The 15,175-nt window shown below is 40.5% G+C and overlaps 1 protein-coding gene across 1 annotated transcript in view; it reads right to left on the reverse strand.

The window, feature by feature from the left end:
* The window catches only part of NRDC (nardilysin convertase), a 73,082-nt gene extending 59,340 nt beyond the window's left edge, over window positions 1-13,742 (reverse strand). The window contains exons 1-2 of the mRNA XM_040456015.1: window positions 13,222-13,742; window positions 12,048-12,114 (exon numbers count right to left, since the gene is read on the reverse strand). Of these exons, the coding sequence (XP_040311949.1) occupies window positions 12,048-12,114; window positions 13,222-13,565 (411 nt within the window). The 5' untranslated portion in view covers window positions 13,566-13,742. The remainder of the gene's footprint in view (window positions 1-12,047; window positions 12,115-13,221) is intronic.
* Between the last annotated feature and the right edge of the window lie 1,433 nt (window positions 13,743-15,175).

Here is a 15,175-nt window from a genome sequence, read left to right on the forward strand (position 1 = left end):
TTTTCCCTTATAGGTATATATACTCTCAAATGTGTGCCCAAGGAGTCATGTATAAAAATGCTCACTGAACAGGCACCTAGGGGGCTTAGTCATTAGTCAGTTAAGCCATCTGACTTTGGCTCAGGTCATTATCTCCCGGTTGGAGAGTTTGAATTCCACATCCAGTGAGCTCAAGCCCTGCTTCGGGTGAACGCTGCTTTTCTTTCTCTCATGGGATATTCTCTCTCTCTCTCTCTCTCTCTCTGCCCCTCACAAGACTCTCTCTCTCTCTCTGTCCCTGCTCATTTGTGCCCTCTCTCAAAAGAGAAAAAGAAAAAATGTTCACTGAACACTAGAAACAAATTAAATGTCAACAATCAGAGAAAAGATAAATTGTGGCATAATCATAAAAAAAATAACAGAAACCTGGGAATAATCTAAATGACCAATAATAGGAAAACAGACAAATTATGATAAATTCATACAAGATATTACTAAAGAGCATTTACCATTTATAACTAGAGTATTACACTTTATTAGCACTGATAAATCTCAAAAGCAATGCTAAACCAAAGGGAAAAAAAAGGCAGGTTCTGAGACATCTAATATGACAATTTCTATTTGTATGCCTTAAAATATGCAAAAACAAGAATATATACTGTTTACAGATAAATGTACATTTGATAAAAAGTATAACAATATATATAGGAATGAATTTTATCAAATTCAGATAATGGTTAATACTGGGAAAAGAGGGTAGGGAATGAAATGAGAGAAGCAGTTATAAAGAGCTTCAACTGTATTGGTATGGTTTTATTTCTTTTATTTTAAATTTTTTTTTTAATGTTTATTTTTGAGAGAGACAGCATGAGCGGGGCAGGAACAGAGAGAGAGGGAGACACAGAATCTGAAGTAGGCTCCAGGCTCTAAGCTGTCAGCACAGAGCCCAATGTGGGGCTAGAACTCACAAACTGAGATCATGACTGACCTAAAGTCGGACACTTAACCGACTGAGCCACCCAGGCACTGCAGTATGGTTTTATTTTTTTTTTTAATTTTTTATCTGAAACAAAAGCAAGAAATAAAATGATAAAAGAAAGACTGAAAAACTTATCTTTATATAACAATCAGAGCAGAGGAGAAAAGGATGAAAGAGTCAGAGATGGAAGCAAGGCTGAGACAGGTACTACTGTAGGCACTGGGGATTCAGCAGTGAACAAAACAGACTCCTTGCTCTCACAAACCAGTAAATATATAGTATATCAAGTGGCAATAAGTGCTATGAAGAAACATAACCATGAGAAAGGGTATAGGGATTGGGAACCTGAGTAAAATTGTTATTTTATACAGGGTTCTATTTAAAGCCAATGAAATTGGATGAGATAACGCAGGGAGCAAAGGTAGCCAGGGAAAAGAAGAGGTCTGAGAACTGAGCCCTCGGTACTCCAAAATTTAGAGGTCAAGGAGATAAGAAGGAACCTTCAAGTGAGGCAGAAAGAGAACTAGAACAGTGCTGACTGACCTGGGAGCCATCTGAAAAAAGCATTTCAAGAAGGAAAGAATGATTAACCATGTCATATGATACTGAAAGGCCAAGAAAGATAAGAACTTGAGAACGGCTCAACTGTAAAGGATATTGGTGATCTTGAAAACAGCTGTTTTGATATAGCAATAGTGGCAAAAGACCACTCTTGAGTTCAAGAAATTATGGGAGTGTCAACTATACCTCAATTAAAAAAAAAAAAATTGGGGGGGGGGAGTACATGGGTAGCTCAGTCGGTTAAGTGTCCGACTTTGGCTCAGGTCATGATCTAGCAGTTTGTGAGTTCCAACCCTGCGTCAGGCTCTGTGCTGACGGCTCAGAGCCTGGAGCCTACTTCAGATTCTGTGTCTCCCTCACTCTCTCTGCCCCTCCCCCATTCCCACTCTGTCTCTCTCAAAAATAAATAAAAACATTTCAAAAAAATTTTTAAATAGGGGCACCTGGATGGCTCAATTGGTTGAGCATCCAACTTAGCTCAGGTCATGATCTTGCAGTTTGTGAGTTTGGGCCCCGCGTCGGGCTCTGTACCGAGAGCTCAGAGCCTGGAGCCTGCTTCTGACTCTGTGTCTCCCTCTCTTTCTCTGCTCCTCCCCTGCTCATGCTCTGTCTCCTTCTCTCTCAAAAATAAACATTTAAATAAATAAATAAATAAATAAATAAATAAATAAATAAATAAATAATTTTGGGGGGTGCCTGGGTGGCTCAGTCGGTTATGCATCCAACTTCGGCTCAGGTCATGATCTCACGGTTCATGAGTTTGAGCGCCACATGGGGCTCTGTGCTGACAGCTCAGAGCCTGGAGCCTGCTTCGGATTCTGTGTCCAACCCCCTACCCCACCCCTCCCACCCCCTCACCCCCGCTTTCTCTGCTCCTTCCCCACATGCGCGCGTGCTTTCTCTCTCTCTCTCAAAAATAATAAACATTAGGGGCGCCTGGGTGGCGCAGTCGGTTAAGCGTCCGACTTCAGCCAGGTCACGATCTCGCGGTCCGTGAGTTCGAGCCCCGCGTCGGGCTCTAGGCTGATGGCTCAGAGCCTGGAGCCTGTTTCTGATTCTGTGTCTCCCTCTCTCTCTGCCCCTCCCCCGTTCATGCTCTGTCTCTCTCTGTCCCAAAAATAAATAAACGTTGAAAAAAAAAAATAATAATAATAAACATTAAAAATATTTTTCAATTTTTTAAATGATAGTATGGAATATATTAATGGCAATGAAAGCTATAAATCACACATTAAATGAAAAAATATATAAATTAAAATGGACATTATCTCAAAAAAAAGAAATAATGAGAATAGGTGAACTGCAAATTTCAAGTGTAGACAATTCTTTTAAAAAGCTTTGCTACAAAGAAAACCAAGAAACTTGAGTAGATGGAAGGTATAGCTCACAGAGGATGTGGAAAAAAAAAAAGTCTTTCCCCTGAAGACAGGAATGATTACAACATATTTGTATACTCGTGGAAATGATCCAGTAAAAGAGAGAAACTGGTAATGCAGAATGGAAGGGGAACGACTGCTGGAATTGATGGACAGCATCAACAAAGAGCAGATGGGGCTAGTGCACAAATGAAGAGATGGGTCTTAAGAGGTACAGACATGTGACTCATTAGTAACATAAGAAAAGGCATGCAAAGACTCAAAGAGACAAAGTCCCTCCCTACAAAAATTTCAGAATAAGGGGTAAAGATAAATTTAACTTAAAAAATTTAAAGCAGCTTGAAAAAAATTGCTACAGGGGCACACAGGAGTGTAAATAACTCACATGTGGGAGGGGAAGACTGACCTAAAAGAGTGAGAAAGGACTCACAAGGGGCACCTGACTGGCTCAGTCAGTCAAACATGCGATTCTTGATCTTGGGGTCATGAGTTTGAGCCACACAGTGGGTGCAGAGATTACACACATACATAAGATTCACAAAGGAGGCAATACTTCAACTCACAAGGCAAATATGACCTAAGAGTATAGCATGTGCCAAGAAAGAGTACAAAACAGCACAACAGAAGATAAAACTAGAAAGAAACCAAAATGGACGGGCTTGGAGCTTATCTCCCATGGTAAGAAATATGCTTAGATGGAACCAAATGAGAACACAATCCATTTACACTAATCAGTGCTCAATACCTGTTCAGAATGTGTTTTCACAGAACAGCATTTTAGGCTATCATGTAATAAAAGCATTACCTAATAGGATTACCGTAAAATTAAGTGAGATCAGGGCACCTGGGTGGCCCAATCGGTTAAGTGTCCAACTTCAGCTCAGGTCATGATCTTGCCATCTGTGAGTTCGAGCCCCGTGTCGGGCTCTGTGCTGACAGCTCAGAGCCTGGAGCCTGTTTCAGATTCTGTGTCTCCCTCTTTCTCTGACCCTCCCCCATTCATGTTCGGTCTCTGTCTCAAAAATTAAAAAACGCTAAAAAAAAAAAAAATTTTAAGTGAGATAATCTAACATAAACTCCTTAGAATAGGACCCAGTATATAGTAGCCACTTAACAAATACCAGCTATTATTATTAGAAGGAAGATTACTGTTGATGGTAGTGATATATATATGAAATAACTTTTCAAATTACAATCTACTTCCAACCCTCGCGAAAACAGTTAAATTTTGGTCCAACCATATAATTGAGCCTTCCAATGCCCCCCTCCCCCAAAATGCTAGAAATAGACTATACTCAGTTTCCTGTGAGTTGGACTGACTTCATTCTGGGAAACAATATGACTATGAGACCTATGTCAGAGTGGAAGTCCCAGAATAAACCAATCGTCTTGTCTGCCAGCTCTCCCAATTACAGATCATCTTTGAAACAGACAAGATCACCAGAGGTTACCCTACATATCTACCAAACTCATTAGGACTGGGTTCATTCCCAAAGGACTCTGTAGGGAATAAAGAGGCTTCTTAGGTAAAGAAAATTTGACAATATCTCATAAAATGGTAATGATTAAATATGGTATATCTACACAATGGACCGACTTTGTTGGTAGACAAAGCATGTATACCGAAAAACAGTAAGAAAATGTTCACATTATTAAATATATACCATTTTTAAAAATTTTTTTTAATGAGAGAGACAGAGACAAAATGTGAGTGGGTTGGGGCAGAGAGAGAGGGAGGCACAGAATTTGAAGCAGGCTCCAGGCTCTGAGCTGTCAGCCCAGAGCCTGATGCGGGGCTCGAACTCACGAGCTGTGAGATCATGACCTGAGCCGAAGTCGCTTGCTCAACCGACTGAGCCACCCAGGCGCCCCTACCATTTTTTTTAAATGTATAGCAAAATAGTATAGTACTGGCACAACATACACACATAGACCAATGTAAAAGAATTGAGAGCCCAGAAATAAACCAATACATGCTTACATGATCAATTAATCTATGACAAAGAAGGCAAAAATATACAATGAGGAAAAGAAATTCTCTTCAATAAATGGTGGTAGGAAAACTGGACAGCTACATGAAAATGAATGGGCCCGAACCACCTTCTTACACCATACACAAAAGTAAACTCAAAATGGATTAAAAAACCTAAATTTAAGTCCTGAAACCATAAAACTCCTAAAAGAAAACATAGGTAGTAATCGCTTAAACATCAACCTTAGCAATATTTTTCTGGATATGTTTGCCCAGATAAGGGAAAACAAAAGCAAAAATAAACTGGGACCATATCAAACTAAAAAGCTTTTGCACAGAGAATGAAACCATCAACAAAACGAAAAGGCAACCTCCTCACTGGAAGAACTGCAAATAACATATGCAATAAGGGGTTAATATACAAAATATATGAAGAACTCCTATGACTCAACACAAAAAAAAACAAATAATCTGACTTAAAATGGGCAAAAAATGGGCACCTTGGGACTTCAGTCGGTTAAGCAACTGACTCTTGATTTCAGCTTACGTCATGATCTCCCAGTTCATGAGATCAAACCCCATGTAGGTTCTGCACTGACAGCACAAAGCCTGCTTGGGATTTTCTCTCTCCCTCTCTCTCTCTCTCTCTGCCCCTCCTATGCTCACACACATGTGCACTCCCTCACTCTCTCTCCCTCTCTCTCAAAATAAATAAGAATTTTTTTTTTTAAATGGGCAGAAGACTTGAATAGACATATTTCCAAAGAAAACACACAGATGGCCAACAGAAACATAAAAAGATGCTCAACATTACTAATCACAAAACCACAATGAGAAATGACCTCACACCAGTCAGCATAGCTAAAGGAGTAACAAGGCAAGCATGTGGAGAAAAGGGAACCATTGTGCATTACTAGTGAGACTGTAAATTGGTGCAACCACTATGGAAAACAGTATAGCAGTTCCTCAAAAACTAAAAATACAAGTATCACAGGATCCAATAATTCCACTTCTGGGTATTTACCCAAGAAAAATGAAAACACTAATTCAAAAAGATATATGCACCCTGTATTTACTGCAACATTATTTACAATAGCCAAGATATGGAAGCAACCTAAGTGTCCACTGACAGATGAATGGATAAAGATGTGGTATACATACATGATGGAATATTAGTCATGAGAAAGAATGAAATCTTGCCATTCATGAAAAGATGGATGGACCTACAGGTGAAATAAATCAGACAGACAAACACATTTAAATACCATATGATTTCACTTATATATGGAATCTGACAATCAAAACAAACAACAAAGGAAAACAGACTCGGAGAGAACTACTAGTGATCACCAGAGGGGAGGTGGTGGAGGACTAGGTAAAACAGGTGAAGGGGATTAAAAGGTACAAACTTCCAGTTATAAAATAAATAAGTCATGGGGAATAAAAGTACAGCATAGTGAATACAGTCAATAATATCATAATAACTTTGTGTGGTGACAGTAACTATACTTACTATGGTGAGCATATCACAATACGTAGAATTGTCAACTCACTATGTTATACACCTGAAACTTACATGTCAACTAAATGTCAATTAAAATATACATACAAATTACAAATTCATAGCACAAAGGAATAAAGACTATAAAAATGCAGTTACAAGTGGTTAATGCTGGAAGGGATGATTATAAGAATTTTTAAATTTTTTGTTATTTAAATTTCCTACAATGAACACCTAATACTTTTATTTACTGATCTTCTTTCATTATTAAAAAGTAAATAATCCAAATCAAATTCCTTCTTTCTTTCCCTAGAGAAATAAGCTTACTGAATATCATTCCTAATCATTTCTATATAAATCTAAACATAAAGAACTATATTTTAGGTAAACATATAATGAGAGGTGTTATTTTTTCCTTTTAAAAACAGAATTATAGGGGCGCCTGGGTGGCTCAGTCGGTAAAGCATCTGACTTCGGCTCAGGTCATGATCTCACAGTCTGTGGGTTCGAGCCCCCGTCAGGCTCTCTGCTGACAGCTCAGAGCCTGGAGCCTGTTTCAGATTCTGTGTCTCGCTCTCTCTCTGCCCCTCCCCCACTCATGCTCTGTCTCCCTCTGTCTCAAAAATAAACAAACATTAAAAAAAAAAAAAAGAATTATACAACCTACTTTGGTCTGCAACTAGCTTTTTTCATTCAACAATATATCAGAACATCTTTCCATTTCTTTTTTTTATTGCTATATATGATTTTCATTATATAAAAAACTTAATCTTTAGTCACTAATGGGCATTAAAGTTGTCGCCAATTTTTGCTATTACAAACAATGCTGCAAACATCATTTAATTGGGAAGATATTGGGGTGCCTGGATGGCTCAGTCAAGTGACCAATTCTTGATTTCAACTCAGGTTGTGATCTCCAAGCACCGCATCATGCTCTGCTCAGAGCTCCCTCCCCTGCTTGTGCTCTCTCTCTCTCTCAAAATAAATAAACTTTAAAACATTAAAAAATAATAAAGTAATTGGGAACATTACAGCTAACATCTGTGTGCTATGTGCCAAACACCACAAGCTTCTACATGAATTAAATACACAATATCACATATATTATTACTACTTGTATAATTTACATTTTGTCTTCTGTAACCTACCCATTCATACTATTTTCCCTGAAAACCAACTAATTATGTTTTTAAATTGGCCAGGATACAAAAAAAAATTTTTTTTTAAGTTTATTTACCTTTAGAAAGAGAGAGAGAGAGAGAACAACTGAGCAGGCACATGAGCAGGGGAGGGGCAGAGAGGGAAGGAGACACAGAATCCAAAGCAGCCTCCAGGCTCTGAGATGTCAGCACAGGACTTTAACCCACAAACTGTGAGAACATGATCTGAGGAGAAACCAAGGGTCGGAGGCTTAACTGACTGAGCCACCCAGGCACCCATGGCCAGGATACAAATTTAATCTAAAAAATTTCTGGCAGAATATCCCCATGAGTTCCACGAAAACAGCATATGAGCACTCATGCATTTGTACATTCTACAAATATTATTTGAGAACCTACTATGTGCTGGACACTAAGTGAACAAGACATAGTCTCCATACTCACTGGTTTTAGCCTAGCTAAACTGAGTTAACGAGAGAGGAAAAAAAAGTAAAAAATAGAATACATCAATTAAAGAAAGACTAGTATCTTATATCAGTGCACACCATTCAAACACCATTCAATACACAATTATAATTACCTCCTAAACCAGTCTTGCCACATCCTATGGATCTGATCTTCAGATTCATCTTAAAACACTGGTTTACTTATGTCATTTTCATGCTCAAGAACCCACAACTTCTCTTAGTATTTCCCAAATACACCTCACCCATTCTCATTAGCTATTTCAACCTTCACCACTAAAGGATTCCTGTTTCCCACTACAACTCTTAAAGAATCACTTAAGTAAACCTCAACGCTTACTTTACAGAACAAAAAAGTCTATAAAGCAAGAATGCTTTCAGCACCTAACTGCCTGCATCCATACTCATTACACCTTCCTCCATTTTCAGTGAAGAGATTTTGTGTTCCTCTTCTCTAAACCAATCGCTTCATGAATATTCTTGATCCCGTCTCCTCACTGCTATGTAAGGATTTTGTTCCCTCTATTATCTCCTGTATCTTCAACCTCTCCCTCTCTGATTCTTTTTTTCCCTCAGGCAATAAACATTCTCAAGTCTCTTCCACCTTGAAAAAAATTCTCCCTTCACCCCACATAATACTTTATCCTAAAATTTTCTCTCATCTCCTCCCCTTTAAAACCAAACCTCTCGGGTGGCTCAGTCGGTTAAACGTCCTACTTCAGCTCAGGTCATGATCTCGCAGTCGGTGAGTTCGAGCCCCGTGTGGGGCTCTGTGCTGACAGCTCAGACCTTGGAGCCTGCTTCTGTTTCTGTGTCTCCCTCTCTCTCTGCCCCTCCCCAACTTGTGCTCTGTCTCTCTCTGTCTCAAAAATAAATAAATGTTAAAAAAAAAATTTGGGGCGCCTGGGTGGCGCAGTCGGTTAAGCGTCCGACTTCAGCCAGGTCACGATCTCGCGGTCCGAGAGTTCGAGCCCCGCGTCGGGCTCTGGGCTGATGGCTCGGAGCCTGGAGCCTGCTTCCGATTCTGTGTCTCCCTCCCTCTCTGCCCCTCCCCCGTTCATGCTCTGTCTCTCTCTGTCCCAAAAAATAAATAAACGTTAAAAAAAATTTTTTTTTTAAATAAAAATAAATAAAAATAAATAAATAAATAAAACCAAACCTCTCGGAGTGCCTGGGTGGCGCAGTCGGTTAAGCGTCCGACTTCAGCCAGGTCACGATCTCGCAGTCCGTGAGTTCGAGCCCCGCGTCAGGCTCTGGGCTGATGGCTCAGAGCCTGGAGCCTGTTTCTGATTCTGTGTCTCCCTCTCTCTCTGACCCTCCCCCGTTCATGCTCTGTCTCTCTCTGTCCCAAAAATAAATAAAAAACGTTGAAAAAAAAAATTTTTTTAAACCAAACCTCTCTAAAAATGTCTATCTCATTATCTAAAATTTCTCACCTTGTGACTCAATGAAGTCTAGCTTCTGCCTCCCTATCATTCCTTTAAAACAGCTGTCACCAGGAACAAACAATTTCTTGGGTCTCCATAAGATTGTTCTCAGTTCCTGGGGCACCTGGGTGACTCAAGTCGATTTAGTGTCCGACTTCGGCTCAGGTCATGATCTCACAATTTGGTTCATGGGTCGAACCACCAGACTGTTAGTGCAGAGCCTGCTTGGGATTCTCACTCTCTGCCCCTTCTCCACTCATGCTTTCTCTCTCAAAATAAACTTCAAAAAAAAAAAAAAAAAAAGATTTTTCTCAGTTCTTATAGTACCTGACTTCTCAGAATAATCTAACAATGATCATTCTTTGCATAAAGCATTTTCCACTGCTCTTCATTTAAAAAAAAAAAAAAAAAAAAGCCCACTATCATCTAGTTTTTCTCTTTCCTAACTGTTCCTTTTCAATTTCAGTGGTTTATGGGCTGGTTTTCTTCTGTGTCCTTAAAGGTCTTCTGCCTTAGATTAATGTGCCCAAGGTCACATAACTAGTGACAGAAGACTAGATACACAAAGGACTAAAAATGCCATACTTTACACATGCTAACACCTCTTACATTTAATGCATTTGTGCTTCAGTATCTGCTCCCTAACTCTACCAAAAGTCTAGAAGAATTAGAATTCCTTTTAATGGACTAGAGAATTTTTGTAATGCTAAATCTTATTTCCAAAAGAAACATTTTAGTTCAAGCCCCAGTAGGGCTCTGTGTTGACAGTTCAAAGCCTGGAGCCCGCTTCTGATTCTGTGTCTCCCTCTGTCAGCTCCTTCCCTGCTAGCACTCTGTCTCTCTCTCAAAAATAAATTAACATTAAAAAAAAACAGTAGTTCCCAATTTGAAGTCCCTTAATTCTTCCAAATAAGGAAATCAACATTTACTAAACACTTATACAGATCCCTAAAAAAAAAAACAGAATAGATGTCCTGTAGGTATGTTTAACATTTCACAAAAGCTAAATACAAATTACACATATACAGGGGCACCTGGGTGGCTCAGTCGGTTAAGCGGCCGACTTCGGCTCAGGTCATGATCTCATGGTCCATGAGTTCAAGCCCCGCGTCAGGCTCTGTGCTGACAGCTCAGAGCCTGGAGCCTGTTTCAGATTCTGTGTCTCCCTCTCTCTGACCCTCCCCCGTTCATGCTCTGTCTCTCTCTGTCTCAAAAATAAATAAATGTTAAAAAAAAAAATTAAAAAAAAAAAAAAAACAAATTACACATATACATAAGTAAAATTCCACAGGCTATTACTTAATAAGTGCAGGTTGGTAAGCAAATCTTTCTAGGCATTATTTCACCCTAATAATCCTTTAGTCAGGTCTGCCTCTGGTGCTTATTCACACATTCCAAAGACATATAATAAGACGGATATGTACTGTAACAGACGATGTACAAAATCCTACTGAAATACAGTTAAAGGAGGGATTGGTTCTACATATAAAAACTTCACAGACAAGACATCTGAGAGGGTCCTAGAAGGATAATTCAGCTCTCTGGGCTGCAGATGCTTCATGTCTGTTTCTGGCTACAAAAATTCACAGAATTTCACTTTAGGTTGGATAAGTCTTTAAAGATCATCTAGCACTGAGGTTTTCCACCTTTTTTTTTAAGTAACAAAATCTTTTCTTTAGAAGTCTAATTGAAACTTTCAGTATATTAGAGATAAAAGCGGACTTGCTCTTTTGAAAGGAGAAAGTCACTGGAAAATACCTGTACTAATCAACCCCCATTCACTTTAAAATAAGAAAAACGAGACAGTAAGAAGAAAAATGATTTGACAAAGGCCCACATCGAAACAGAAATACAATATATTCAAAGAATTCTTCTTAAGTATTACCTCTTCTTTTAAATCTTTCCTAATTTTCTCCCTAAACGCAGTTTACAACTCCTTATATTATTCCTTAATATATATAACATATACTTCCATTATGGCTTCTATAAATTTTTAGCACCCTAATTTTAACTTTTTTTTTTTTTTTAACATTTATTTATTTTTGAGAGACAGGGCGAGACAGAGCACGAGTGGGAGAGGGGCAGAGAGAGGCGAGTACACAAAATCCGAAGCAGGCTCCAGGCTCTGAGCTGTCAGCACAGAGCCCGATGCGGGGCTCGAACTCATGGACCACGAAATCATGACCTAAGCCAAAATCGGCCACTTAACCAACTGAGCCACCCAGGTGCCCCTAACTTTTTTTTTTTTTTTTAACACGTGTGTGTCCCTCTTCTACATTGGAAGCTCCCTGAACACAAAGGCTGTCTTACTCATTTTTTGTATGCCCAGCACTGAGAATTAAATTAAGTTATATCCAATCAAGTTTTAGAAAAGATTTAAGATAGCGCAGTGCGTGGCACACAAGACTTTAGTATTTGTCAAATAAATTTGCCAAAATAGGTCATTAAATGAAATAACATATCTAAAGCAGTTAGAACAGTATTTGACACATGGTGTATATTCTTTAAACATTAGCTGTTAATATGTAATTTTACGTAGGCTAAAAAAACTGAAGCTATTACTGAACATTTAATCTAGAAAACTAAGCACCTTTAATCAAGGTTTCAATTTGCTCATTCACATATTACTAATGCAAACACATCTTTGATGAGAAAAAGATTTAGCCCATCCATAAAGATCTCTTGACCCTGCAGCCTGGAAAAAATAGTACAAAGAATTGTGTACTGTTAATCTCTAGACTTGAAGCTAAAGGAGAAATTCGGCCAGTCTTAAACTACAAGCTAAATCACCTGTTTCAGTCATCTGTCCAATGGGAGTGATGGGGAGTGGAAAAGATTACCTCCAAGGTTCTTTCCTGTTCTAACACTGTAGAGGTTTCTAACAAATTGGGACCTAGAATCCTTCACCTTTCAACTCAACAGGATCAAGAACTCTATAAAAAATCAGTAAATGGTGCACTGGATTTGGTGTCAAATGGACAGGGTTTTTATATCAGTTGTAGTTAACAGTGTAATTCTAAGTAAGAAGCCAACTCTCTGTATCTCAATTTCCTCAACCTGGAAAATGAAGTTGTTGGACAATATGATCTCTCTTTCAAATACATCATAGTCACAACATTCTATGAAATAAGCTACCTCTGAAAGAAATATTCAGGTACATGTTTAGAGGATTCCGGCATAAAACAAAAAGCAGACAATTTCAGAATTAAAAGAAACCTCAGAAGACTTCTATGACTCACACAACTCAGACCTACGTCCTCTCTAATACACTGTGGAAGAGGTCACCCAAACATTCTAGTAATGAAGAACAACCCATAGAAACAAGCCACTTCATCGTAGGCCAACTATGACGCCCAAGTTTTTTTACTGAAGCCACACTACCCTCTAATAACTTCCACCCATTAGTTTTACCCCTTTCAACCAAGGGCACCTATTTATTTGTGGCCAGTGATAATATGCCCCTTAAATATATTTTCCAAAATTAAAATTCCCAACTCCTTCAACCTTTCCTCATAACCTAATACCAAGACTCCCTCACCATCCAGCATGCCTTTCTCAGAGAACCCACCATTCTTAGCGAATGTCAAAATTACTCCAAGAGCCCTTCCCATTCTGACATCCTGATTCCTCGTGAAACTCAAGATTTCCCACTTGTCCGGCTGACACCACATGGAAGCCCCTAATTGCCCTCCACCCAAGGAAGCACCTGTGATGGGAAATGTGCCCCTGTTGCTCTTTCGGGAGACAGAAACAGAGAAGCCCCCACCCGGCTCTCCTCCCGGGTCCAAGCCTCCTCCCTCACCGGTACTGCTTGGGGTCGCTGGGAGACTTGACGATCTCAGGGTCTCCGGCATTACTAACAGACCCCCTTCGTCCCTCTTCCTCAGATTCATCAGCTCCCAGACGGGCAACACGGCCGCTCTCTCCCAAATCCTGTCCGTTGGACTGCAGGTCAGGACAGCTGCAGGTAGACTTCGCCTTGTTCCTTCCAGGCATGGTCAGAGTAGGAAAGGGTCTGGCAGCAGCCGAGTCTTCGCACCGACCCCGCGCTCGAATTCTCCACAGCGCCGCGGACTCCCGCCCGGCCTCAAACCACAACTTCCTCCCGGTGGCACAGACTGCAGCAACCGTGACTCTCCTCAGCATTCACCACCAAGCTAGAGCGATGGGCATCCCGCTCGCTTGGGCCCACCTCCTCCTCCTACTCCTCCAGCCGCTCCTCCTCCTCCGCGTTTCAGAGGCGGCGGCGGCCGGCGCTGGTGCTGCCGCAGCCGCTGGGGAGGACAGGCCTGAACCCCTCCCCCAATCCGGTCTGCCTCACACCAACTTCCCTCAAGCCCCCGCCCTCGCGGTCGCCGATGACGTTACTGATTCTAGCCAATCAGTAGGCAAGAAGAGAGGTCACGCGCATGCAAACAACCAATGGGAACAGGGAATAAAAAGAACCAAAGCGACCGGGCCGGATTTTTAGAGCACCTAGAAACCTAGGGTGGGCGGGGCGAGGAAGTAGAGGCGGAGAGAGTGGCGTGGAGGACGACGGGAAGCAAGTGCTTGCGCCGCGTTTATGACGTTTCCGGGGTGTAGGTTTGAGGGAGAGGCTGAGTAATGTTCCGCGGCCTTGAGAAAAATATTCCCCTAATGAGAAAACCGAGAAGCGAGTGGAGAAAATGAATTCCCAAGTTTTTTTTTCTCCGATTATATTTTGTGTATTCTGCCCTTCACAGCCGGCGCGTAGCCATAGGCTGTGACTCAGCATATAAAAAGCGGAACGCCGGAAGTATTTTTCGCCGCCGGATGGAAGCTGCGAGAGAGCTAAGCTAAGCTGAATGCCAGATAGCCGTTAAGGTTTTTCACCTTATCGCCAGGCAAACCTTGGTGCTATTTGCCCTCAGAGCCTAAGAACGCTTGAAAGACCAGTGTGCTCATTCTTCCATGCGAAAACATTAGCTACCCCACAGCCTAGAGTCCACAGCATTATGTTCAGCTAACTTTAATTAAGTAGCGACAGCTTCCCTGGCTACTACCCTGAAGTACCTTTTCCAAAGTTTTTTCTGCTTGTAATGGTCTTTGGTGGGCCATCATCTAAACTGTAACTGAAACAGACATACTTGGAAAATGAAAAGCAACTGCCATGTTAATGAAGTACAATATACTGACACCGTGAGTCAAAAGATCCTCACACGTAAAGGGAATAAATCTGTATAAATGAATGGAGAAAGACCAAGCAGAGGGAGGGATTCATTTAATGGCTGTTAAAGGTATTTAAATGTTTCTAGGCCGCCTGAGTTCCAGACACAGGGAAGGCAATCAGGAACAAACAAAAATCCCTGTCTTTATCAGGCTTGCTTTTTTTTTTTTAAGTAAACTCTACCTGTAAGGTGGGGCTCCAACTCAATACTCTGAAATCAGGAGTGGCATACTCTCCCAACTAAGTCAGCCAGATGCCCCTGAGGTTTGCATGCTTATGATAATGGGGGGTGGGGGGACAGAGAATAAAATCAGTGATATATTTTTAAAACAATGAATGCTCTGACAAATAATGCAGGGTAGGCGGATAAGGAGTTGGGAAGGGTAAGTGCAATGATTCAGGCAGGAGATGATGAAAACCTGAACTAGGGCAGCAGATGAGAAAAAATTGAAAAAATATTGTTCAAATATTCCAGTTTATTTTCATACATCTTTTCAGGATGATCATCTATCCGTTTTTAAGCTAAGAACTCCTCTGGACTTCCCTCCTTCAAGGAAATGGTTTTTCT

This window comes from Herpailurus yagouaroundi, unplaced genomic scaffold (genome assembly GCF_014898765.1).
Source record: "Herpailurus yagouaroundi ecotype Mexico unplaced genomic scaffold, PumYag 77, whole genome shotgun sequence".
NCBI lineage: Eukaryota > Metazoa > Chordata > Mammalia > Carnivora > Felidae > Herpailurus > Herpailurus yagouaroundi.